The 26,960-nt window shown below is 43.1% G+C and overlaps 1 protein-coding gene across 2 annotated transcripts in view; it reads right to left on the bottom strand.

The window, feature by feature from the left end:
* Window positions 1-26,960, bottom strand: part of DPP6 (dipeptidyl peptidase like 6) — a 422,788-nt gene that overhangs the window by 6,666 nt on the left and 389,162 nt on the right. For both annotated transcript variants that reach the window (XM_037385816.1, XM_037385817.1), the window contains exons 17-22: window positions 11,856-11,903; window positions 7,618-7,716; window positions 5,159-5,228; window positions 3,009-3,203; window positions 1,684-1,738; window positions 671-776 (exon numbers count right to left, since the gene is read on the bottom strand). In XM_037385816.1, coding sequence (XP_037241713.1) covers window positions 671-776; window positions 1,684-1,738; window positions 3,009-3,203; window positions 5,159-5,228; window positions 7,618-7,716; window positions 11,856-11,903 — 573 coding nt within the window. The remainder of the gene's footprint in view (window positions 1-670; window positions 777-1,683; window positions 1,739-3,008; window positions 3,204-5,158; window positions 5,229-7,617; window positions 7,717-11,855; window positions 11,904-26,960) is intronic.

The following is a 26,960-nucleotide window of genomic DNA, read 5'->3' as shown; positions in this document are numbered from 1 at the left end:
AGCTTATGGTTTCTAAATCAGTCACAGAAGAGACTTTCTTTTTTTTTTCTTCTCCTAAATGCAATTGAGATATAAGAGAAGAGCACTATCTTGTTGTGCCCCTTTCTCCTTTCACGTGGGACCATCTCCATCAACAACTGACTGCAAGTTCCCATTGGTCTCGGGGATAACTTTACAGGACCTGAAGGCTGGCTTAACATCGCTGACTTTCACGGCAGTCCCCTGATTTTCATTGGCACTAAGTGCACAGGGAACTGGCATCCCTGAGAGAAAGGACCACCATGTGCAGTGGATGTTGCCGTCACAGAGATGATGGGGCAGGGAGACTGGACCACAGGCTGCATGGGTGGATGGGTCAGGCAAGAAAGAAGCACGTTCAAGGCAGTGGTGCAGGTTGGTGGCAGAGGCTGGAGGGGTTTAGAGCCAATTCTTCTTTATTTAAAAGAAGCAAGTAATAAAAGTTATTTGATTGCTCTCACCACCATTGCTGGTCCCACAGGGGCCAGCAGAATTGCTCTTGAGGGGGAAAGAAGGATTTATGGCTAGTCCTAAGAAAACACACAGTACAAAACAGGCAGGATCTTGCGGAAGAAAGAAAACTGGAAAGGATAAGGCAGAAACATCATTTGTGGTCAGTAAGAGAGTCTGTGGGCTCTGGGATGGGGTTTACCATATAGTTTGAAGTCTGTCAGTGGGGAAAGAGCAGCTCCACAGGCGAACACCTGGTTCTCTTCACCGGCTGGAAGCATATAAGTGCTCAGGTAGCCACCGTAATCCTGGAACACAAAGGGGACAGAGGCATCAGTGGTCCTGGTGTGAGGTGATGCTGCTTTTGGGTACAGAAACAGGGCAGCTGAGACCTTGCAAACTTTCAGCCATTGTAGAGTCTTTAACATCATGCCCTGAAAATATAAAACAAGGGGCATTGCCCCAGCTTTGGTAGATGCGGCTGAACATGAGCTCTGTACTCATTACACTCTCCTGAAGGCAGCAGGGCTGTGGTGCCTAAGAGCTTGCCTCTTTTCACCCCACTTTATGGCTGTACATCTGATCAGGTATGTTACCTCTCCAAAATATCACCCCAGTCTTTCGTTATTTAAAATGGACATCACAATTTCAGCGTCTGCCGCCAGCCTGTTAACAATTCCCTGCAGAGATGCTGCTGTATGTGCAGCTCTCTTTGCCTGCTCTAAGCCTGCATCTCCCGCAATAAACAATTTCTACTCACAGTCCCATTCTCATTTCAAACCGCATGTACTTCGCAATTGCTGTTTCCCAGCTGGGCACACAGTGGTGCAAATCACCCTCAGAAATCAATATTGTTGTTGTACATTTGTACGACATGAACTAGATCTAGCCACATTCCCATAGGTCTTAAGGGACGAGATGAAAATGAAATGAAATTTTGCAAGGGGAAAAAAATAATTAATTATCCAACATTATTTTTCTGACAAATAGTCACTTTCTGCACTTGGAAGTTAATTTAAAAAAAATGATGAATGCACTGATAAAATGAAACTTTCATCTTTAACATCTCTGAGCAAGAGGCAGTCTATCTCAAAATAAATAATAATAAAAAAGCCATCACTGACATATTAAAAAAAAAATAATCAGGATTTAGCCCAGCTACTTAGCCACATCAGCAAACTAGAACAGCACAGAGGAACAACGGAAAAACATTACCTTCCCAAACACACCGACTCGCATTTTATCAATGTAATGCTCCTTCAGCATGGTCCTAGAACACGAGAGAGGAGAAAAAATGGGTTAAAAATTCTTTCCCCTTAGATATAGCAAACATAGTGTGATTTTTGTCAGCTTGAATTTGGGATGGCCGTGGAAAAATCATAAGAATCACATCTAGTTCCCACCCCCCTGCCATGGGCAGGGACACCTGCCACCAGCCCAGGTTGCTCCAAGCCCCGTCCAGCCTGGCCTTGGGCACTGCCAGGGATGGGGCAGCCACAGCTGCTCTAGGCAGTGACTCACCACCCTTGCAGTAAAGAATTTCTTCCTTATATCTAGTCTTAATCTCCCCTCTTTCAGTTTAAAGCCATTCCCACTTGATGTAGACAACCTAAATCACGCTGCTGCACACTGCTCTCACACGAGTCTCTCCTCTATTTAATCCTGTGACCTGTTGAGTTGGCCTTGACCAAGCAATGGCAACACATAAGCTACACTGCCTCTGAAAGTCACAATAAAGCCAATGCTATGACACTACTCTAATAGTGTTTTTAGTATTATCATGTGCAGAATAAACCTAATATGACAGGACTTGACATTTAGGGTTTTGCACTGTCTTTTTCCGTTTTAAAAAGTTTAAGATTTTAAATGTCACAGCACTCTCCAAACTATCAAGCTGCAACAAGGTCTTTTACCACCTCATACCAGCATACTGTTCATGCTAGTCTCTCTGCTGCCTTCTCCTCACCTCATCCAGTGCCCACCCTCTCTTCTCTTGCTTCTTCTCTCTACTTCTTCCTTGGCTGCTCTCTCTTCACTGGCTCTCAACCACTTAACTTAACCAGCCACAGCTGCACCTTATCTACATCAGCCAACCCACGCCCCTGAAGCCAACCCACCGCCCTTGAAGCCAGCCCACAGTTGTATATTATCAATGCTAATTAACCCAGCTTCATTCCACTACATTTAAAGGTGGATTTTTTTACAACTACCAAGCCAGCAAAAATTAATGTGGGAGCTGAAATTCAGGCTTACTTGTTTGTAGCTGTATGACTGTACAGAGCTAAAAATAAATAGGCTTTGAACAAGTGATACAGATAAGCGTGCTGTAATTTAGCTCTGTTTAAGGCTTGTTTTTCTCCTCTGCACTGGTTAGCACGAGCTCTCTTACATGCCATCACTTGGTCACAGCTGTGTGACTACATCGTCCTTCCCTCCCACCTCCTTGCTCCACCCTACACCACTAAAGCAACCAGGGATAATGACAGTCTCGGGTTAATTATAATGAATGAATTAATTTCTTCAATAACAGCGTCATTCACCGGACAGCTTCCAGCTGATCCTTCTCTTCCAAAAGGCCCAGCCTCCTCTTAACCTCGTGCAACAGCTTGGTGCCTTGGAAGCCGCTCCCGCGGCCATCAAACTTCAGCACGATGGCGTTGTGAGAGCTGACCATGACGCTCTCCCACGTCACTTCAAATCTCTCTGTTACGATCTGGCTGCCAGGTGTCCCGTCTCTAAAACAGAAATAGGCATCAAGCAAAGGCAATGGCACCACGCTGGGGCCAAACACCCTCCCGGGGCTGTGAGCATGCCACGGCAGTGGGGACGAGCAGCTCCCATGTGCACCATAAGGCAGGGCAGGTTTGAAGAAGGGGAGACCAGGCTCTGCAATAATAATGTGCAGAGGTTGTGCCGGTTGTGTGGGTGGGTTTTGAGGTTGAGGTGGAAGCTGCAGTTGGTTTCCACCTCCCTCTTTGCACAGCAGCTATTGCTGCACTAAGCTGAGCTTTGAACAAGCCCAGCAAGCATGTCACTAATCGGGCACGATTACTCCTGTGAGTAAAACTGGGCAGCAATACAGAGGTCAGTGGAGTTTTCCCTTTACACACCTGTCCTAATTTACATCTGTTTACTCTGTTCCCCAAAGACGGTATTTTTCTGGTGGAGGGGTTCCTGTGAGGAGCCTGTCTTTGAGGTGCGCTGGCACTGCCAAAATAAGTTGGATGAAGCTTGCAGACACCAACCATCCTTTCCTTCACTGGCAGGCATTGGGGGTTCATTTGCTGCCCCCCTTCACCCAGCTCAGACCTCCTCTCTCCCACCGGGTTCTGTAGAGGGGCCGTAGATGGAGCTGTCAATCACTGCTGCCACCACTGCTTCATGCAAGTACAGAGGGAAAGGACACCTTTAAATGCTTAAAATTGCCCAGGTTGGCCCCAAATTGGTGGGCAACACTCTCTCTTCACCTTTCTGCTTGGGGCCCGATCCTGTACAGGGGAAGTGTCTCAAGAAATATTGATCACACTTCAGGCAGGCAGCTCGGAAAAACCAAGAGCTGCTGCTGCTGATTGTAAGTAATATTTTAGGACTGGCAATACTGTAGAGCCACTGGCTCTTCCAACTACTTCTTGTCCATTTTGGGGTTCTTTGAGACATCAGGCAACTCACTGCAGGATTTTAATGTGCATGTGACTTCAGTCATTTGCATTTATTCAAGCGAGACCCAGGCGCATCCAGCTTCAGAGGCAGCCTGATCAAGTGCTGTTAGCTTGATGAGCACCAATCTTCCTCAAGCACTTGTATAATGAAGTACATTTTCTCTGCAGTAATTTTATGATGTAACGACACACTTATTGCAGTGTTTTTGTCCTTCATGGAGGGGTATGCAGGGCGGTGTTCAGGCGTTCATCAGGCATTCATCACTCCCATACGAGGCAGCTCTTTTGCGGGGAGTTCCCTGGCAGGGAGCAAGCGATGCAGTGGGACACAGCCAGGGCCAAACGGGTTCTGCCAAGGTCAGTGACTTCCCTCCCTCAGTTCCTTTCCAAATTGCCAGAAAAAGCTCAGTAATGTGTATTATTATTACTAAATGTTGCATAAAGAAATACCCATCTGCTATGCCTGCCAGGAGGAAATCCTTCCTACCTAATATAAATGCTAATGTTGTGGAGATCTTCAAAGGTTTCTAGCTCTCTCTTTACTGTCACTTCAGGGAACACCAGCATTTACATGGGAAGGATTGCTGCATGCGGGCGCCTAAAATTTAAGCTGTAGTAAGCCTGAAAGCATCCCACTCTAAAACTACCTGTTAAGCACAGGGTGAGTGCCCTAAGCACTGAGACAGAAGGTCAACGTCCAGCTTTTATTCTTCCCCCTCCTGTTTCTGCCCCCCAAATTATTGAATAATTTTACAAAATTGAACAATTTTAGAACCCCCTCCCATTTATTCTGCAGCGTTTCACTAGGGTACCCTCCTGGGAGCTGAAACCCTTGGGGAGAAGGGACCAATGTCTAGCCTCTCCCAGCCCCGAGGGGAGGCAGGGGCTAGGGACCAATGTGCTGGACTCAGGTGCTAAAGGGGACAGGCATTCCTTGTACAAATTATATCTTAAAAAGGCTCTGATTGTGGCCAAGGTTTCCATGCTGCCCTAATAACATGAAGAGAAAGAAAAGATGAGCGAGAACTTACACAACCAAAAGCAAGGGGTAGTGCGCAGTGTCCGAGAAGGTCGCTGGCTTTAAGATCTGCATTGGCAATTCTAGACAAAAAAACCCAAACCAAATAACAACATATCTTCAGCGTGGAAACGTTGACATAACTCTAATAGATTTTTCTAGTGTTTCGGCCACTTACAAGCAGGAATAAAATGGCATTTCATCAGAGGCACTGGTAAATAACACCTTAGAAACACAGATGTTGTCAAAGAAAAGACCCATATTATGATAGCCGAGGTGACAAGAAATGTAAATCGGGACTACGGCGCAAGCTGTTCAGTCATGCATCACTTTTACAGCATTCAATTAACATCTGGCAATAGCTATAATTTTCCTTTTTGGCAGCTGGATGAGTGACGCAGCCAGAAATCAATATTTCAGGGCAGCAGAGGAGGGGAAAAATTGGCGATGAAAATGATAATTTAAAACCCAATTAAGTGTGGGGGCTGGGGGAGAGAATAGGATTATCTTGCTGTAACGGTGTGAAGACAGATAGAGAAACGTATTTTAATCCTAACTTCCAGAGGGCTTAATTTTCCTGTAAAACAGGAGGTAGCTGTGCTGAAGCCCACGTTGTTGTACTGGTACTGAACCGATATGAGTGAGGGACGTGCTCACCAAAGCTTCATTTAATTGCTTCCTATGGCTTCATATCGACAGCTAAAAACGCTGCCATACAAATGCCTTCCACATTAATGAGAGCGCATTTATTTTTAAAATGTTAGCTACAATCCAGATTAGCAAAGGCCCAGCAATTAAATCGGTATTAGAAGCATTTTCAGTAGATTAATACACAGATTAATTGCGCGGTTTAAGTGGTTTGCTTTGCAATCATTGTCTGACACTCTGCCTAATTAGTTATTCCATCTGAATGCTAATAGCTGCAAATTGGATCAATGGCCCAGGGACAGCCAAAAAGGCCATCGCTTGACTTTAAATATAACTGAGCACTCCGTGTAGCGTTCCCAAGGCTGTTCAGCCCAAAGCTTGGAAGATGCAGGGAAGGCACAGAACAGCTGCCTGGCTGCGGCCAGCTTGCATTTATTACACACACGCACACACACACACATATATTTTTGGTTAAATGAGCAAAATTGCATCTCAGTGTTACCTGCAGTTTAGAAATTCAGCATCAAGCTGAGTTACTCCTAACAAGCTGCCAGCGTCATGATGAGATAGATGGCTCACGGGGGGATAGATGTGATCTTTATGACAGGTTTTTCCCCGCCGTCTTTCCCTGCCCATAAGGCCTGGAAGTGCATGTCTGCTCCTGTTATTTTATGCACTGGTTTATGTTCCTAATGCCCATGTGACAAGCAGAACATTTTAGGGCCATTATTATCCTTTTCAAATAGCAACTGTCTCTCAGCCTTTGCATCACATTTTATAACACCCGGTAATGGCTGGAATTAGTAACCCGCCATCCATCACACCTCACTGCTCCCGTATCAATGCATCCAATCTGAGAGGTATGCTCCTTTCGGGCATGGGAGATATTACGGGTCATATTCTGAACCCAGGATCTTTGGGGTGGTTTTTTTTTTTAGAGTTGCCACTGTACACGCAAATGGGGATTTTGGGGAGCCACTGTGTGACTCTCAGTATGGGGATTTTCCACATCTAGACGAGATATCTGCTTAGAGCCAGCAAAGATGCTTTTTAGGTTGTTTCAGGTACAACTATAGAGACAGGCAGAAAATGCTTACACTTTGGCTGTTTGTCACGAGGCTTTTCTCTCTCCTTTTGGCAGGCATATAGTTATGTGGGGACTGATTATACAAGTGGTACAAACAATGCACCAGCTGTGGATATAAACCACTCCAAGTTTCTGCCTTCTTTATTCCAGGTGCAATCTCTTTTGGTTTCTCTCATAAAGCTGTTGTTTTTTTTGTTTTTTGTTTTTTGTTTTTTGTTTTTTTTTCCCCCAACCCTGTCAAATGATATGGCTTTCTCAAAGAATCCTGAATGGTTCTGATGGGCGGTCGTTGGTGAGCTGCTTTCATTCACTCCCATGCAGTATTGCACACTGAAAGGCAGCCACAGCTGTAGCCAGCAAGTACATACAGTATCCCACTTCAAACCCATCTCAAATAATAACACTAGTCCAGCTAGCACAAATGCCCTGAACAATGGGGGCACCACACTGTGTCATTTCCCAAAGTGGATTTTTCTCTGCAAAGAAAACATTAAAAGGCAAAAAAACCCCCAAACCCAACCCTATAATTTGCCTTTCTTCAGCTGCATGCTCATCAAATCCTGTCTCTGTAATAATCTCCTCATGTAGCACATCCTAAGAGAGTGCTTTGCAAACTGTGTGAGTTTATTGAGAGACAAAGTCATTTTTCCTCCTGCCAGTCTAGCCAAGATGACTGTATCATTTCACAGCAATGGCAGTGAAAAATAAAAATAAGACAGAGGAAAGGTGCCACTTACTGTAATCATCTATCTTGATTTCCATGTATTCTACCTTAGGCATTTGCCTGTCGTTTACAGCCAGCTGCACATTTTCATTTACCTCCAGCTCAAAAATTTCTGAAAGAATAAGGACAAGAACATAAAAACTTTGGGCATTGTTTGTGAAAAAGCATTTTAACATTTTATAGTCACCTTAGTATTCGTAACACAAATTTCCTTATGAAAGAATTTCCTTCTAGTCCTCACAGATGTCTAATTCAGTGAAGTCTTTGAAACCCCTTCCAGGTTCTGCATTGGCATAAAGCTATATTCCTGAAATCAGTGGCATTCACCTGACTTACAGCAGATGGAATGTGACCTTCAGTGCTGAGACACTGCTATGGGTCCCAGTCAGACATCTATCTACCTGCCATGCAAAGCTAGGTATCAACTGAAGTGGTCCTCAAGTCTATGCCCAAGTTACACATAAAGAATGGGGAAAGGGAGGAGTCTGTGGAGGGCTTGAGGATAAAGTTGTGCTGCTGCACAAGAGAAAATCGGTGGGAAGGAAAGCCATGGGGAAAGAAGAGAGGACAAAGATCATACAAACCTGTGATGTCAGGTTTTGGAGCAACCTTGTTTTTTGGAGTGTTTCAAGATTTGTCCATTTGGCTTGTGTGTCTTATCCAGGGACTCTGGGATGAAATAGAGGAATCCTTCCTCCTTCCCAGTGTTTAACCTTTATTCCCCACATCCTGGCCATGCGCTCTAACCGCTGAGCCTCTTCTAGAAAAAAGTCCATCTCCAACACCAGAAAGAGCAAGTCCTTCCCAGGTGGTAAGGAAAGGGCCCATCTTTAGGACACATTTCAGGCTGTATGTCCTAAGTGGTGGGAAACGTCTCCTGGTGATGGTGAGGCTCCTGAGTCCCACGGAGCAGGGATCCAGGGGCCAAGGGGATGCCGTGGTGGGGGCAGTGAAACCTGGTCTGGGGGGAGCCCATTCCAGGGCTCATCCCCGTGGCATCAGGCTGCGTTTGAACCAGGGGGATCCAGGCATTGTCTCTGCCATGCGAACCCAAGGAGGGTTTGAGGTTTCACACCAAATTATGTGTTTCATTGACTGTAACTTCCCCTTCGAGACATACTGATCAACAGCTGTGTAACCCCAGCTCCTCAAATAATACTTATAGTACCTGATTATCATGCTTTCATTGCACATCTCTGCTGAACAGGCAGGCACAGCACAAAACCGTGCCCTTCCCAGTTAATACATTTCACAGATCTTTCAGCAATAGTATATTGGTTCAGTGACTATTCACCCTGCTTCTGAAAAGCTTGGCTCATCTCTATTGAAAGCACAACCCCCTCAAAAGTGCCAAAGCAACAGCCTATTACGTTTAGTTAAATATTAAGAATCTCATTTAATTATGGCACACACAAGTAGCTTTATCAGCAGAAAGGGGCTTGCCACGTAGGGGAATTCAGTCAAGCCGTTTTATTTGTTCATATAATTGCATTCACAGAAAGCCAAGAAGACTGTGGAGGAAATAAAAAAGATTGGCATATCTCCTAAAGGACTTTCTTTTCTGCTTTAGGACCACAGGGAGCTTGAGTCTGTGGAGTACAAATGGTCATTGCTTAATTAAATGTAAGCACGCTATAATATTCAGTGCAACTCACTATTATCAGATTATTGCAGAATACAGAGGCAAACTCCCTTTATAGAGTAATGGGCTCATACTAAATAAGTAAATTCAGTAACATGCAACTGTCAGTTGCCCTTTATTCAAAAGGAAAAGAATGAGGGGAAAAAAGGAACCAGGGGAAATGCTAATCATATGCAGAAAATCATGAATTTCAGTAGGGGATGTGTTCTGTACATGACTAGATTGAGCTCTCTATGTAATAAATGCTACACATATATACCTGTCAGAATAAAATTAGTCTTAGTGTGTTTTATGTTACTTTTTCAAGCCCTTCATTTGCTGTTTCTTGTTTTATGGTCTCTCTCATTTTATTCACCTAGAAGTATTTTATAAAACTATGCAGCAGGCTATAACACAGTTCATGAGAGCACTATTCTGTACATGCTGTTACAGCCAGTCAGCCATCTCCATGCCTATGGTAAAATTAAGGTGGTGTGTTTAACAGGGAAAAACCAGAAAGTGACATTGGAGCTGCAGGTCAGAGCTAAGAAACTCTCCTGGCCCTGTGGCAACATTGTCTGTGGGCTGTAGAGCCTTGCAGGCATCCCCAGGGCTGCCCTGGGGTCATGCTCAGTGAGGGCACTGCCAAACCCACATCTCTGCTGGGAGGAAAAGATGAGACATCCTTGTGCACTGGCTGAGATACCAGTGGTCATTGGTGCAGAGAGACTGAAAAGCTAGGAGCTTGCAATTTGCTTTCTGTATTGCTTGAAAAATCAATTCTTGTATTTTTGTAGACCAGAATAGTTAGCTACATGTGCCAACTTTTGCATATTTACAGCAGAAGTTGTTTCACAAGGGAGCAGACAGGCACATGGAGCTATACCTCTAGCCCACCATTGCCAGCAGCAATAACCCTGGTTCCTCAGTGAGAGCCCTACTCCGGACAGCAAAATCAATCAGCTCCATCATGGCACTTTTATCCAGAAATTAAAGAGCGGTGGGGAAACTGAGTCATGGGGAAATGAAGCATTTATTTCACAGTCACCCCATAAGCAAGGTGATGGCAGATGGTCTCAGCCATGGGCCAGGGTACGTTGCACTGCTTTTCTCCGGCAGCAAAGATTTCTCTTGCTATCCTTACAGGACAGTCATGCAGCAGTATATTGCTTTAAGCTAACTTGTTCCAAGATGCTGCTAAATGTTATGCACGTCTTTCTCTCCAAAGGAACATTTTAATTGGAAAAAAATTTATGGAAAACGGTGGATAGATTTGTGTTAAATGTACAATATATCTCATTAACAATATTGGACACTGCTGACACTAAGTGAAACACTACTGAGTATTTCTATTTTAATGGCAAAGGATACAATATGCCACAAATCTGATTGTAAATTGGATTTAAAAAAAATTCAATCAGAATTTGGTATTGCACTTTACACATCCTGCTTACAAGCAAAACTTTTCTAGGTGTGGTAAGGGCTTGAAATGTGTGTTGCCAACAGAAATTGAGAAAACAGGGAATAAAACAGGGAACGCACAGAAACTGTATACAGGAAGATTGATCCTGTGCTTTTCTCTTACATGTCCTGGTGCTATGGGATTCTTTGCTTTAACACTTGTCACCCTCAGTGGGAAATGAAGCAGCTCAGCATTTCTCAGAAAACCTTAGTATAAGAGCCAGATTACCTGCTTTGGTCTGTTTCTTTGCAGAGGCAACAGCAGTGAGCTGCTGTAAATCCAGTTAAATGAAATTGATACCTGATAAACTGATACCGGCCATGTACAAAGCAGGTAGAATAAAAGTGTTGCTTATTATGTGGATCACAGCAATGCCTGAAGTCCTTAACTGTAGGTTAAAGCTGGGCTAAAGTCTACATTAAAATGAAAGATAAAGGTCTCCCATCAAAATGATGGGAGCAGATAAATCTTGGTTTCACGGTGAGAATCCCACACCGTGCTATGAAGTCTTCCCAGACTCATGAAAAACAGCAAGGGGCATCTTGGTTTAAGACCCCTATATAGTAGGGACAGAGAAAGGCTCTATCCCTGAGGCTCCCAGCCATGCTGACTTGGGGTAAAAAATGGATCTTTCTGGATAATTTCTATTGCTACGGGTGTGAAGGAGGAAACCCAGAAACCTAGTGGCTCTCTGGACTCTACAAGGAGTCCTGACCAGTCTGGCAATGGCCACAGCCAGTAAGTACCACATATTTTGAGGGAAGAAGCTTGTATTTGGAGTAATTTCAGCTTCACAGTGGTGTAGATGTGAATCATTAGCATGAAAAAGCCTTACCAGAAAATAGGTGCTACAATCCCCAGGAACAGGTCAGGAAACCAGGCAGAGGTACAAGTTGTGGGGCTTACTCTTCTGCATTATCTCTCTCAGCCTGGTAATCCCTATCAGAGTGGTTTTATTAAACCTAAACCACTGTGTTTGTACTCCAAACACCAAGGTGTTGTGATGGCACCACAACAGCTCTGCAAGTCCCTTTCCCTTGCAGAAGACTTGTATTTAGGCAGAGCCTGGGCTCCTTGCTGGTGTGAGTTTACCAAAGAGCAACCACATCTCACTGTCCTGCCTGGCTACTCTTCTCTGAAGAATTGCAAAGCTCAAGCCCATTCTTACTCTGTGCGTCGGTTGTGTTGTGAACAGTCACCATCGGGACACGAGGACCTTGAAAAAAAGAAGAAAAGAAATTGATTAAATTTCTATTGAAGCACACACAGACACACGTGAACCTGGTTTTGAATTCCACGGAGCTGAAGACTCCTGAGACTGGCTTTCCATGCAAGAGTAATCTAAAAAGCAAATCACCCTGGTATTAGAAAGAGTCTATGAATAAATGACAGTACTGTAGACTCAAAGACATTTGAGGCTTCAAAGCCCTTTCCCAACAGACCACTAAATGCATCTTTCCCTAATTTGTAAACATTATAATTAGCACAAACACAATTAAATCACTTGCTTTAAAATTATTCTAATGACACCCAAACATCACAGCACAAAGCATTTACATTTTGTATGCCATGGGTAACTGTTGCTGTTTTGCAAATGTTTTGAGTTGTTTGCTTTCAGTTTTTTCTTTTTTTTTTTTTTTTAATTTAAATGAATTAAATACCAGTTTGGCGCTCACACTAAAGACAACCACATATGCTATCTTAAAATGCAGCATTTGGGTATTGAAATCAGTCAGTATTATACAAAGAGGATTATCATTACTATGCAATGCACATCACTGAACCACAGAATTGATTGCTGTAGGATGTTACAGTCTTTAGGATGCTATAGTCTCTACCACAGGATGCTGCAGGCTCCAGCACAGGATGCTGTAGGATGCTATAGCCCTTAGCACAGTGGTCTGGATTCAGCTGCTTCTTCAGAAAGTCACCAAGTGGCTGGTTGATAGAAAAATGGGATGGTACATGAGATTAGGTTCATTTTGTCGTCAGCTTCTTTCTGTCTGGTTTGCAGTTATCATCTGCTGGCTGCTCTCGGAGACAGGACGCTGGGCCAAGATGAACTCCTGTCTGACACAGTACAACCACCTGTATGTTACTACCATACCCGTTCGTAGCTTTTCCAATGAGTTTGATAATACTGATCAGGAAGGTGGAAGAAGTACTGCAATGATGCAAATTGTTAATTCTTAACCTCAGAGATAGTGGTTGTCTTACTTCCCTTTCCTAATAATGCGATACGATGCAGCAGCAGCAGCAAGTGTGAGCAGCTGGGGAAAAGATCATCCCTACACCCAGCAAAGACCCCAGCAGCAGAGCCAGAGTCCTCCCACGCTGCGTGTTGGTGAAGATCATAGATCATAGAATCATTTACATTGGAAAAGACCCTCAAGACCATAAACCTAATGCTGCCAGGTCCACCACTAAACCATGTCCTGAGATGCCACATCTACATGTTTTTTAAATACCTCCAGGGATGGTGACTTAACCATGTCCCTGGGCAGCCTGTTCCAGTGCTTGACAACTCTTTTGGTGAAGAAACTCTTCCTAATACCCAATCTAAACCTCTCCTGGCACAACTTGAGGCTGTTTCCTCTTGTCCTATCACTTGTTACCCAGGAGAAGAGACCCACACCCAGCTCACTACACCCTCTTTTCAGGAATTTGTAGGGAGCAGTAAGGTCCCCCCTCAGCCTCCTCCTCTCCAGGCTAAACCCGTCCAGTTCCCTCAGATGCCCCCCCCAGCCTTGTCCCCCAGCCCCTTCCCCAGCCCCTGCCCGGCTCTGGACATGCTCCAGCACAGGGTTTGAGGTACCAGGATTTCTCTTTTGTATATGCTGTATTCCCAGTTCAAATTTACTATGTAATGAGGTTGAGAAATCGGTGGGGATGGCAAAATTTGGAACTGTCTTTATGAAAGACCCATGGAAGAAAGGGTGTTAGAAACCATGTTTCCTCCTTTCTCAGGCTCTGACAGTCTGGGGCCATGCTGCCAGCGTGCAGGGGAAACCTGCTGTTGAACTACATTGAATATCAAAAAGCCCAATTTTTTTTTATGCTTCAAAATGAAGACAGCTTCAAGGTGCCAAGCCCCTTTAAGATGCCTTGAGTCCTTGAACCTACAGGCAAATCCTGTGTCATCACCAGTCATGTGCACCAGCGATTTGTGTAAAGCTGGTTGAGAAAAAAACCCCTCTGAAACACGGTAACTGAAAGTGTGCACACAAATGGCAACAGAAACGGGTCACTGAGCCATCCCCATCCATACTGGTTTGGGAAGCGAAATAAGTTCTTGAGAGATAAAAAGACTTTAGGGCGGTATAACTGTGCCGGTGGCTTTCCCCATCCCATCCCATCCCATCCCATCCCATCCCATCCCATCCCATCCCATCCCATCCCATCCCATCCCATCCCATCCCATCCCATCCCATCCCATCCCATCCCATACAATCAAGAGTGTTTTGTGTAGGTCTTACCTATACAGACAAGAGGCAGAAAAGGGTTTTATTTAAAATTAACCTGACTGATATGGCAACCTGACTTTTGTTTCCTAGTAATTGAGAATTTTCTTCATTAACAAGCCAATTTCTTTGCATCATTTTCTTAGACTGCAGCTAGGTAAGTATAATGCACAGAGGAAAACTGTGTTTTACTCATCAGGATTTAGCTGAATCTACCTTTCTACTGCCAATACACATTGATATGCTGACCATACCTGTTTATAAATCTGCCCTGCTTTTTCCCTGCAGTCCCAGAAGCCAGTCTGCTGGAAAAGCAACAAATCTAATAAACATGGGCATGATAAAATCATCACTGAAAATAAAAGCAATCCTCCCAAATGGCTTCAATTGGAGCTAGAGCTGTCCTTTAATTAACACAAAAATGCCTAACATAAAGAAAACAATAAAGAGAGAAATACAATGCATATAATCCTTTTATTTTCTAATTTATTTTTTCTTTCTGTGTTGGCACTGGAAAACCTGTGAGAAGCTAATAAAGAAAAAAGCTGGTATGTAGTTTAGAAAATTCCACTTATTACATATTGTGTTCCCTCGGTCTGTCACTGCCTTACTGTTGTCTCCTCAAATCATATTTTAAAGTGAGGTCCCATACAAAGATATTCAGTTTGAGGTAATGTAAAACAAAAATATTTAAAAATATGCATGATTATCCTTGAAAAAATAAGACTTCTGAGTTGCTGAATTTTTATTTTTAAACAAATGAGGAAGAATGGCAAAGACAGAAATCTACAGAGTAGAATCACCAGCTTTATGGGAAAGATTACTGTCAATATTAAATATTCCTAAAGATGACATTCCAGTTAAACAATGCATTTTACTTGTGAGCAGGCTGAAAGTCATTAAGAAGAAAAATCACTTTTTTAGGAATGACGTAAATTACTTAATGCCAATTTTTAAAGTAAAACAACCTAGTTACATGCTAGACTATGTCTTTTCATACACACACATCAAAAGTCTTTCAACACTCACAAGTTGAGTGCCTAACACCTGACAGGGATAGAAAGAAATTCTTGAAATTAGGAAGTGTATATTCATTAGCTGCCTCCCATACTTTATTTTTAAACCTATAACGGTGTGACAGTCCCATTACACATGCCATCTGGTAAATGCCATCCACTGTCATTTGTGGATCTGAGAGTGAAACCTAATTTGTTCAGTGAACTGCTGGGAGCTGACAGAAGCAGAGCGAGGACATCCTCTGCTCCGTGTCTCCTCTCTCCAGAGCCCTTTCAAACGGGCTTTGATTGGGACTCCTGAGCCCTGGCACATTCTGCTGCTTCTGTTCTTTAATCAGTGCTGATGAGTGCCCGTGGCTGCCTGTCCCCCTTGGAAACTTTGCAAACGCTCTGCCTCTTGCTTACACAGGTCCTGTGTGCAGATCAACTTCAGGCGCAGGCTGGAATTCAGCATTTGCCTGTGGCCCATGCAGAATAAAGCACAAAGTGCTGCCCTTTAAGAAAGTAAAGCAGATACCAAGCTGCTTTGGCCCTGATGTAGAAAGTTAAAGAGACACCCAGCGCATACCACATAGCCTGGATGGCTGTTCCCAAAATCCTGGGCGGGCCACCTCCCTGCATGCCGAGGGGATGATGATGATGCTCTTGGGTTTCTTCCCCCGGTCCTGGCTGCCTAGGGGTAGTTACAACCAGGGCTGCAATACACCCCGAGGCGTGGGACCTGGCATTGCTGCTCCCTGCCATCTCCCCCAGAATTTTTAGGATGCTGGGTGGCACCGTAGGGGCTCTGTAACCCCGTGATCCCTCTCTGCATCCCTCTGGCAGGAGCAGGACCAGGAGCGCTGGAGTGCTGTCAGCTGGAACTGCTTCACCAGTCTTGCAGGCTCCACTCCCCTCTCCTCGGCGCCAGCGTTGCACCAGCTAACTCCAGTAACCTGACGGCTGTTTTAATACTGCTGCTTTATTTATAGCCTAAGAGAAAGGACCAAAACTATTGACAGGAGAACTTCTCTGTGTATGTCTATACATTCCTGGATAGACGCGTAGTTAATAACATGGCGTAAATCCCTAGTTACAGGAATGAGATTTTCAATTAATACAGGTAGAATTCTGTCTGGCTTCATCATAAGGCCTATGACTTTAAAAATGTTACTCTCATTTTCCATGCTAGAAGTAAATTAAGCCGTACTACTATAATGACATGGGCAAATTTATCATGAAGGAAGTACTACCCGCTGTGATCTGAAAGTGCACAGAAACTCACTGCCTCAGTAATTTGACAAGAAAAAGCATTGGTTGTGGCTTGTCATCAATTTTTTAAGCAGCTTTCATTATTATTTCCAACAGGGTTCTGCTTAGACACCATCAGAAAGAAGGAACTCTGGATATTTAGGTGGTAAGGTATAGATTTCCAGAATAAAAATGGAAAATCGTACAACTTTCAACAAAATATTTACCAGACATTTTTTTGGTAATACTTTAAAGAGAATTATTTCACAGTATTCCCGATGTTTTCATGGTCTAAACAGCATCGGGAATTATATCAGTTTCAACTTGAAAATATAAGTAGTGATTATAAAAAGAATATGAACTAAAATTGCAAAAAAAATTAAAAAAGGTATTCAAAGTTATCTGAGTGTTAAGGAAGGGAAAAAAGAGGAATTGTCTTTTTCTCCTCATCCATATTCTCACAGGCTTCAATGTGGCAGATAATTTCAGACCAGAAGCTAAATTCACAGTGTGTAAACAATGAAAATTCAAATACTCTCTGCCAGCGCCACCAGCATATCTCTTAAGCGCTGATGAATGATTTAAAAGAGCAGCTGCAAGCGATGGGAGCTGAGAGGGTCTGGCTCTGCACAAGTGAGATAATTGTCAACAGCCATCTCTGTGTACAGATTCCAGATCTCTTTATTTGCTAATCCATGAATTATTTATGTGTGCTGCATAAAGTTCATATGTTGGGGTGATATTATCAGCCCAATAAATAAAGACATGGGGAGTTCTGTGAACCGGTGCTTACAATTAAAATATTTCCCTCTTCACAGTATTTTCCAGCGTACACTACAGACAGATGTTCGTGCTGCTTGCTTTGGCCGCCTTGTTGACACAAACATCAAACAGATTTGTGCTGCTATTCACCCTCCCCAAGGCATTTAATTTTTTAATCTAATCTTTACTTCCTCAAATGTAACTTGTCTTGTAAAATAATCAATACTGTCTTGTTCTCGGGCAAGACGCAGGACTGCACAAACCACACGGATGGTACTGCTTGTTTCTGCCCTGTCTGATACTAGTAATAAATTTCATGCTTACTTTATGTAGAGCAGAAATAAATCTGGTTATTCTGAGGTGGCTTCAGTTAGCAGTGACTAGAGGCAAATGAGCAAGAGCTTTGTCCTTAATTATACCACACAAAATAGGTCCGATGAGTTCTTCAAAAGGTTGCTTGAGTGAATAGGCATGGTCAGGTCCTCAGTCTGTTCCATGGGATTTTGAGAGGCGCCTACAAGCAGCGGTGTGGGCAGCTGGACTGACACTAACTGGTTCCATCCCACTGACTTCCCTCTATGGTCTCCGAAACACCGAAGGATGGGGGACCTCCAGGTCTGAGAAGACCCCCTCTTGCTTCTTTAGGTAATTGTGTATTCAAAAAGTACTGACAAATGCCCTCTAAATCTGTTTCCACTGATGTAATTCCTACTGTTGTCTTGCTTTTCTGGTTGGAGCTGCCTTCTGACTTGAAGCTACCCTGGATGTCACTCTGATTTACACCTTTTTGGGGTTGTTCCAACAAGCTGTTTTCTACTAATCATGAGTATTCCCATTATATTTAGAGCAGTCACGTGTCCCAGAGCTCTCATCCAGTAGGATAAACTAGAATATTTTAGCTCCCTTTTGTAAGACATAGTTTCTTTTTCTCTCACTCTAATGCAAGAGCGTTTTACATTCAGTTCCTCCTTCCTGAACACTAATGACCAGGACTCTACCCCTGCTGCAGAGGGTGTCTTAACTGGTCCTTATACAGTGAAACTGCTACTTGCCCGGTTCCACAGACACTTGTTTCCCTGTTCCATCCTAAAAGAGCATTTGCCTTTTCCACGACCGCAGCCGGTAAGCAGTTTGCAGACTCCAGTGACCAGCACTGCATGCCCAGGCACCCATGTGCTCTTCTGGGGAATTTGTAACTCTTGAACTTCAAGCACATGAGACAAACCCTTGCCCTGAGTCACCATGTGCTTAATTTTGCTCTTTGTACTATTAATTTCTCCCACTCCAGCCCTGCAAGACAGCCAGCTTCTCCAGTATTTCTCTCTGCCTTCTGATGATGCTTATCAGCTTTGTGGCCTTAACAAATTCCATTAGCTGTGTCTAGCCTTGGGTTCCCAGGCTGCCAGGGAACAATCTAAGCAAGGTCATTCCCAAGACCAGATCCTAATGAACCCTGCTGCTGATCTCCAATTAGCTTTATATTTCTCTTCATCATAATCTACTGCCTTTGATTTACGGCTCCCTCACAATTCTTTTACTAATCCCCATCCTCTCCGTCTTAATTAATAACATCCAATGAGGTATCACATTGAGTGGGCTGAGTGAAAGTATTTCTTTCCTTTCATGAGGCTTTGGCTAAGGTTTGCAAAAGCCATAAAGCAATAAATGCATGTGGACGGTTCCAAAGAGGAGCACAAAACACCCAAGACCTTCAAGAAATGCTGCAGGTACATTCACCCATCATAGTGATAAGATCAGCTGTAAAAAGGAGGTAGGTGAGGAAAATTTGCTTGCAGCGTTCCTGAACCTGACAGTGCACCACGACTGTGTACCTGGAGATGTACCAGAGGCAGGAGGGAACCACTCTAGCTCACCTGGGGACCACTGACTTCCCAACAGGCCAGGGTGTTTTGTTCTAGCGTGCTGGTTCAGGGCTATGGCTGGAAGAACAAATCTGAACAGAGAAACCCCTGCACCCAGCTCTTTCTTTTTCCAATTTGTGTTCTATTTCCTGCTATTTCTAATTGAATTCCTCATTAATTTAACCTCTCTCAATTCAAAATTAATCCAGGCTTTCTGTAAACTTTGAAAAGAGGTGAAAGCAAAAGTTTAACATTTGTCCCTGTTTTTAAAATGTAGGTTTCTTATTGGATTAGTATATGCTAATCCTAAGAGAAATACTATATGCGAAGAAACATGCCTGACGTTTTCTGTATTCTCTGTCTACCTTGGGAAGTCACTGGATAACTCAGGATACCCAGGGAGGTTGTGCATTCTCCATCCTTGGAGGCTTTGAAGACAAGACTAGACAGAGCCCTGAGCAACCTGCTCTGATCTCTTCTCTGATACTGCTTGGAGCAGGAAGTTGCACTAGAAACCTCCTAAGGTTCCTTCCAACCTGAATTCTCCTAAGATTTTGTGATTCCATGATTAAAAAGTACCACAAATGTCAGGACTGTCATGATGGAGAGACTGTGTAGCCATGTCCCCCCGGTAGAGCTGGGGAAGGGGAGGAAGAGCATTGCAGTCCCTGTTACTCTTCCCAGCTCGTCTAACAAACCTACTGCTGATATATTCAAGGGAAAAGGGTATTTCCTTGTAATCGCAGCATGAAAGAAAACAATCTCTCTTCAGTGCCATTTAAAATTCATTAACACTGACAGAATAAAACTTCATTGTATATTTTGTGCTTGTTCCATTAAAAGCCTAGTAGAAATTGATTTAAATAATCTTAATTTATTCTTTTCCATAAGTAAAATCCTCTTGCAATAGAATAATGATATCCTAACTACTTACGTAATAACTGATGCTGGATATTAACTTTAAAAATGACAACAACAACAAACCATAAATAATGTTGCTTCACATTTTCTGGTTATTAAGCTGTTTTCCTCTCATGAGTTCTCAGGTTTTAATATATCCTTAATGCACTGACTGCATTAATAAGGGACTAAACAAGTATCATGCAAACAGAAAACAAAAGCTAGCAATAAACCTTACAGCTGATCCAGCTGGCAAACAAGGTGAAAGAAGCAGTTTTCCTTAGAGGAAGCTTTAAATCTTGCGGGATGGTAACATCTGTACTATCCACTGCAGAATAATGAGTTCATCGAAGGTCGCTCATATAGCTGGAAATAACGCACATGCACCCTAGTCTGAACATGCAGGAGGCCACTGCCTGATTTGTGAAGCTTCATTATTTGAAGCATTGGAGGAAGCCTGTTGTCATGGTCATTTATCTCCTACGAGTGGAGTTCAGATAAAATTTTATATATACAGAATGACCGAATGACAAGAACCCTGGCTGTAAGCAGATGATAGATCACCTTCCTCTGGGCAATGCCAGACAGCTCATATTTACAAGCAAGAATCAAAATGAAAACAGGATCAAAGCATGTAAAAGCAAGGGACACATAGTGCTTTGCAGGAGGAGGGCATTTTAAAGGGGATAGGACTTTCACATTCATTCCACAATACTTTTTCATACACTGGAAATTACAGGTATTTTCAATTTTTTTGTTTATTAAATATTCATGCATATTGTTTTTTTCCCCCACTTACTCTATGCTACCTAGTATTTATGGGTACTTCACATTAGATTAAAGATGTATAACAATACAGTGAAATATTTTATAGCATAAATGAATGGTCTACTTAAAGGAAGACAAAATGCGACCAGAACAGCCACAAAAGCAATCATTTAAATTAATCTCATACTACTTTAATCACAACATTGTTAACAGCTGATAGAAAAGAAGTTCTCTTTCAAATTCCAAACCACTAATAGCATCCTCTCTTTTCCTGGAGAAAAAGCCCTTGTGGTATCTTCTGTTTGTGCAAAAGGGATTTTTCATACCAGCCTGCTATTCTGAGGTCGTACGAGCATGTGAGGGAGCGAGAATGAGCACTCCCCACCCTGCCTTTACCCACGGGATTTCTGACCCATGAACTGCACACAAAGGAGTGGAGACGCGAGAGCCAACCTTGGCTGTTAAGTAAGAAAGAGAGTCAAGTGAATGCAAATATGAATTATATAGTAATTATAATATAAATAGGACCCAGAGATTAAGTCTGTGCATGCTTTCAAACAGCAGAAACTAATTTAAGCCTCATAAGCCTCAGGAAAAGTTCCAAAAGGTCACAGTTTGCCTGGAAGCACTAATCACAGCCTCCCGCTACTGGGTATACAAAAAACCAAGCGTTGTCGTAATCATCCTTGTATAGGAAACCATTCTGGTCACAACAGATAACAGTCACCCAGTGACCTAATATGTGAGCAACCACCGGGAATGCCTTGCAGGCACAAGCACGGGCGCTGTGCTCATTTAGCATTCAGCTGGGTGGGAAGATGCGTGCACACCGTTGGGTCATGCCTGGTTCCTGGAGGCCGTTATCACATTGCAGGACATTTAGCAGCACTTCAGCATGATGTCCATGTTTCTTAGGCAACTCAGATGTTGTTAGCCAGATATTTTGGCGGGGATGCCTGCCTTGTGCAGTAGCACAAGGATAGCATGCTCTTGGGGATTGCCTGTGCTGCTCTACCAAGAAAGACACCGCCATGCTCAGACCCCCGTAGCACAGAGTGTCAGGCACTGGCTTGCCACCCCTAACGGTAGACTCCAGATCCAGGCCAAGGACAGCTCAGATAGTTCAGCAAATCTTAACCTCCACAAGCGGCACATAAGGTAATAAGTAGCAAACCTTTCTGTTGAAGAATATTATTTTTATTCAAGAATATTCAAGTATTACAACACTTGCTGTAATGGAAAATAATGGCAGATAAAAACATCATGTATTTTTGAATAATAGACGCTATAGATACTACTCTACTCTGGGGGACAACAGTAATAAGCTGCAGTCATCAGATGGCCCACGAAATACTCCCAAATCCTCACTCTATGGTTCCCTTAAAAATTTAAACTAGTACCATCCACTTCCGTCCCCACCTTGGCCACTTGGTCCCATCCCAAGCATTTCTTGTGATCAGAAATGTTTGTACAACCATCCAGCAGAATAGCAGAAGAGCTTCTAGAACTGATCCTAGCAGAAAAATAATATTTAATTTTCATTCAGTTCAGTTCCCGGACCCAGCTCACAGCGAGCCTCGTTGTGGCACTAATAGCAGACTGGTGAAAAAGCCCCCAAGGTGGACAGAGGATGAAGTCGCCTCTTTCAATGGCACCACTGACTTTGTCTGCCAGTCCTTGTGGACATACAGTGCTGTGGTCCTCTGAGACGCACTGATGAAAAATACAAAGTGCTTTATAGGGCGTTATTGCATTTCACAGCACGGTGAGATGGGGAGCAGAGAGGCATGATCACTCAGGACAGCAGGTAGAAACCACCTTCCCGTGAGCCTCCTCCTCCTCCTAGTCACCACCTGGGAGCTATTGCTTATGGCACCTGCAGTAAGGAAAGTACTTAAAGTACTTGGCTGAGGACTTGAAAGTACTTAAAGCCTTGGCTGAGGACTTCAGAGCTACTGACATGGCTACACTGAGGTGTGGAGGCAGCTGGTGTATCGCCCTCCCAGACGCAGGAATCAGCCTTTCACATTTATTTAAACCAGGGTTTACTGCACTTCTCTATCTATAGGCTCACGGGTTGGTTAATAAAACTCCTTTTCAGCACTAGTGGTTATTTCAGCATCTAATTAAGTCTCTTTAGGCTACCTCAATGACATCATTGATTATGACCCTCACCAAAGGTCACCTGAATTGCCAAGCTCTGGCCTTAGAAAGCATTTACTTGAATTTCAGTAAAAAGTGCTTTGGAGATTCTCTAAGATGCTTTGCCATTCTATGTAACTAAGTTTAAGTAGTGATTAAATGTAGGTATTTCCCCTCTGTGCATTTAAGGTTTGCTTCAGGCCTTAGAGTGAGATACTTGTACCCACAGCAGCAAGTTTTCCCCAGATACCTGCCAGAGATGTCCCAAGGCATGTGGAATGGTGACCTGGAGAGGTTAAATAGGAACTTCACTTTCTTCATCTCTCAAAAGCGAGAAAGACTTTCTACGATTCTAACCTGGGTGTTACTGACAGAAAGCACTTCCAATGAAACACTGGCCCTGTAGCCTTTGACAAGCCAGCACTTCTTCCCCTGTTCAAGTCCTGCTTAGAATATCAATACTTCTGTATCACCCACAAGGAGCAAAACGCACACACTTACGCATCTAATAATCCTCCAAACCCTAAAAACCGTGGGATGATATTCCCCCTGGGAGTAGCACTGGGTCTCCCAGTGCCTGAAACACTCACAGTGCTGTAAAAACATAAAATACATAATGACGTGCTTTAAACCAAAATGGGTTATTATATTTTTCATAACTGTTTTACTGCTGCTATAACTCAAAATCCAATCCCTTTTTGAGAGATCGTTGCCTATCTCTGAAGGCACTGAGCGATGCTATGGTGCTGTGGGAGGCCGGTCTTGCTGCAGACCCATCCCGCAATGTGCCAAGGGGCTCCCCTGCTTCTTGGGGTACCTCCAGCTCCCGCTGCGGCTGGTGGGAGTTAAGAGCATCCAGCACCTGGGAGGACTGGCCCTGCACTTATTAAGGCCTGCGATGTAATTACAGACTAGTTATTGAACTGCCATTGAGACGAAACATTGTGTGGTGCTGTGAGCTAACAGCAAACGTGTGCAGCCATGCCTTGTTAACTCTTCACTACAGTATGATTTAATCATGTTACATGCTGGTTTGTTACAGGAGCACTCTCCTGCATACTAATCTCTGGGTTTCTGCTGGGAAGGTTTCCCTGCAGTGAAAAGATTGAAGATTCACTGAATCTTTCAAAACCACTCTGGTAATTTATCCATCTAGGAACCTCTATGCCCTGTATTGTTACTGCACATTTGAACAGTGCAGTCAGTAATGGATTTTATTTTCCCAACACCTCTAGGAAGCTGGAAATACAAGACCTGCTTCAGTTCTCTAAAGGAACTTGTGGCAGAGAAAAGAATCAAACCCATGTGTCCTAACCAGCATTTTGCCGCTGGTTAGGACTTCTCAGACCACTGCTACCAAACATGCCTTTGACCCTCCATGCCTACATACAAGCCAATAAATTAGGACAACTATCATAAACCCCACCTGTTTATAAGTATATGTATCACAGGTGACCACATTCAACTCAGGATTTAGAGAATCCAACAGTACTATACAAATAATATTATTTTGTTATAGAAAGGGTAAAAAGAAAACAACTCATCTACTTTTTGCAGACACATTTGCCTAAATATTGTGTTGTTTAATAGGCCATAAATAGCCAAATATACCCAGGGAAGAGCTAAGCTGTGGGCTTTCATTACTGCTTGCAGTGATGTTTTCCTGAGCATAAAAACTACTAAGAACAGTCTGGTTCCAGGAGTGCTATTGATGAGACTGTGATGTGCAAGATTTCTGGGTGATACATAAGGCAATATATGAGCAATGGGGTTAGGTTTTGTGGACAAAACATCGGTTTAGGAACTTGTGCTTTATCAACGGTTGGTAAACATCTACTGATTCGCAGCTCCTGGCATCTGCTTGTCCATAGTTAGTACAAAAAAACCTTGTCTCCAGATTTTCCATTGCTTTCCGGGGATGGTTGGCCTGGCCCAAATGGCACAGGTTAAAAGGTCTGATTAAATGAAGGAACTGAGAAAGATGTTGAGAAAGGTTCATTATTCTCCTGCCTGAAGGCATGAACCAACCTCTTATTGCAGAGCTGGGCAGACACGTCCCTGATGGGTACATTATTGCAAAAATCCTGAAGAGGTTAATTATGCACCATGTGCTGATGGAGACAGGCTACAGAGCTAGATGCATTTCTGCTCTGTTCCAGTAGCCCATGGTGCTTTCCCTTGGAGTGCTGTCTTGCAATATGAGGAAGGAAATGGGGGTCACAATACTTGACTTGAGATGTGGCCATAGGCGACCCACTAATTCTCGCTGTACCTCTGCTCCCCACTTGGTAAAAGCATGAAAATTATCATCGGGGGAAAGGTTGCAAAGGGCTTTACACGTCTTTTCATAACTCAAAAGAAACACTTAGTGCAGTATTTATTTTACCAACAATAAAACTTCAACACTCTCTTCCCTGTATCCTGATAAATCTCAATATAGAATTATCCTGAGATAATAAATAATATTAAGCTTTTCCTGTTAAAAGAGACTTAGATGTATAAATCACTGCCAATAATATCTCTGTAATGATCCCATGGCCCTCTCATATCAATGGAGAAACTGAATCAAAATGTGATTTAACTCACCCATGGTGAAAGACAAATCTCGTGATCTTCTTTACTGAGGCAGAATGGATTCAGGCACTTTTATTCAGAAAGTCAGTGGCTAGCAGTAGAAGCCTCTGGTTTTTTTGTGATGAATATTACAGGCAAAAATTTCTCTTGAGCTATATGCTAGAACTAGGCCATTTTTTGTGAAGATTTGTTGACTAAAACTCATACTTCTAGGATTTTATGGTATTTTAAGGGAAAAAAAATCCTGAAAGTCAGAATTATAAAACATGCAGGTGAAACTGACTGAATCCATAAGAAGATGGGAAAAGTAAAATGTTTGTTACAGTGAAATTCCTCAACAAATCCAAGCACCTTATTGCTTTTAATTTAGCTTTTCTTTGGAATGCTATCCAAATTAGCTGGTAATCCCAAGAGAGAATAAAATACTAGGAGATTTTCCAAGGTATAGACCTCCTTAAAGAAGACAAGGTCTTTATGCAGTAATGGCATGTAAGTAATAGCCATAATACTAGAAACAATGCCCAGAATTTTATGTTTACTTACATTAAAAAAAAAAAAATAATCATGGGTTTTAAATCCTTGAGCTGTACTACGGCAATGGTAATGGTTCTGGATGCTGGCATTTCCAAGGGTGTTCCCACCCACCTGGCTGTTGGCCGAGTTTATCTCATGCTGTACAGCATGGGGCTGTACATGAAGCGGCATCAATGACCTGGCTTTCCCGACCACCTCCAGCCTCCTTTAAAAGTTCTTCTGCACAGGAGTGCTGCTGGCTAGTGGTTTTTAGTAAAAAGCCCTTGCCACGTTGTTAAAAGAAGGCAGGAGAGGTGCCGGTTAGCAGTCACTAACTGGGTTTAGAAAGATTGCACTGATCAAGGGCATGAGCCCTGTTTTGAATTCTGGTCCCAACAAGCATGAAAGCTGAGCTGATGCATTCCTCTAAAGCAGCCCTTATTATAAATTAACCAAGTCACTTAATGTCTTTCACAACTTAGACTCACACTAAAAATTTCTGTGCATATGCTATCCTCCAGAAGTGTAACCATACATTTCAGACTTGTATCATCTCTGTGGGCAGCAGCTTGCGCTGTTACCACATCAGAGAGCAGAAAAATTTAGATTTGGAAAACGATTCCCAAAGGTGGGTTTAGACCTCTCCATACTGAAAGGCTGAACCTTGCTAAATCATGCCCTGGACTCAATGGTGTTAAAATGTCATTAAATGCGAGGTCAGGACACCCTGCCAGAAAGCAGAGCCAGATGATTTGATGAACATTGGTAGTGAAAGTCTTTGCTGATGCCAACAAAAATCTGGAAAATAAAAGAAATGTAGAATAATGAAGGGACTTTTTAATGCTCAGAATAAACCTAGAAAGTGGAAGCAGCAAGTAATGCTAAGTGTTCCCATGTCCAGATGGTGCTTCCATATTCCACCAAGAAGGAGGGAAGAAGATAATTAAATTCTCAAGAAACAGTTTAAGGAGCTGAGAAGTTTATAGCTACATGGCTGCCTCTATAAAGAATAAACCCGCAGCACTTGTCTTTGAAACTCATAAAT

Source organism: Falco rusticolus, chromosome 4 (genome assembly GCF_015220075.1).
Source record: "Falco rusticolus isolate bFalRus1 chromosome 4, bFalRus1.pri, whole genome shotgun sequence".
Taxonomy (NCBI): domain Eukaryota; kingdom Metazoa; phylum Chordata; class Aves; order Falconiformes; family Falconidae; genus Falco; species Falco rusticolus.
Note: the sequence above shows the minus strand (reverse complement) of the source record. Positions and strands in the feature narration are given on the sequence as shown.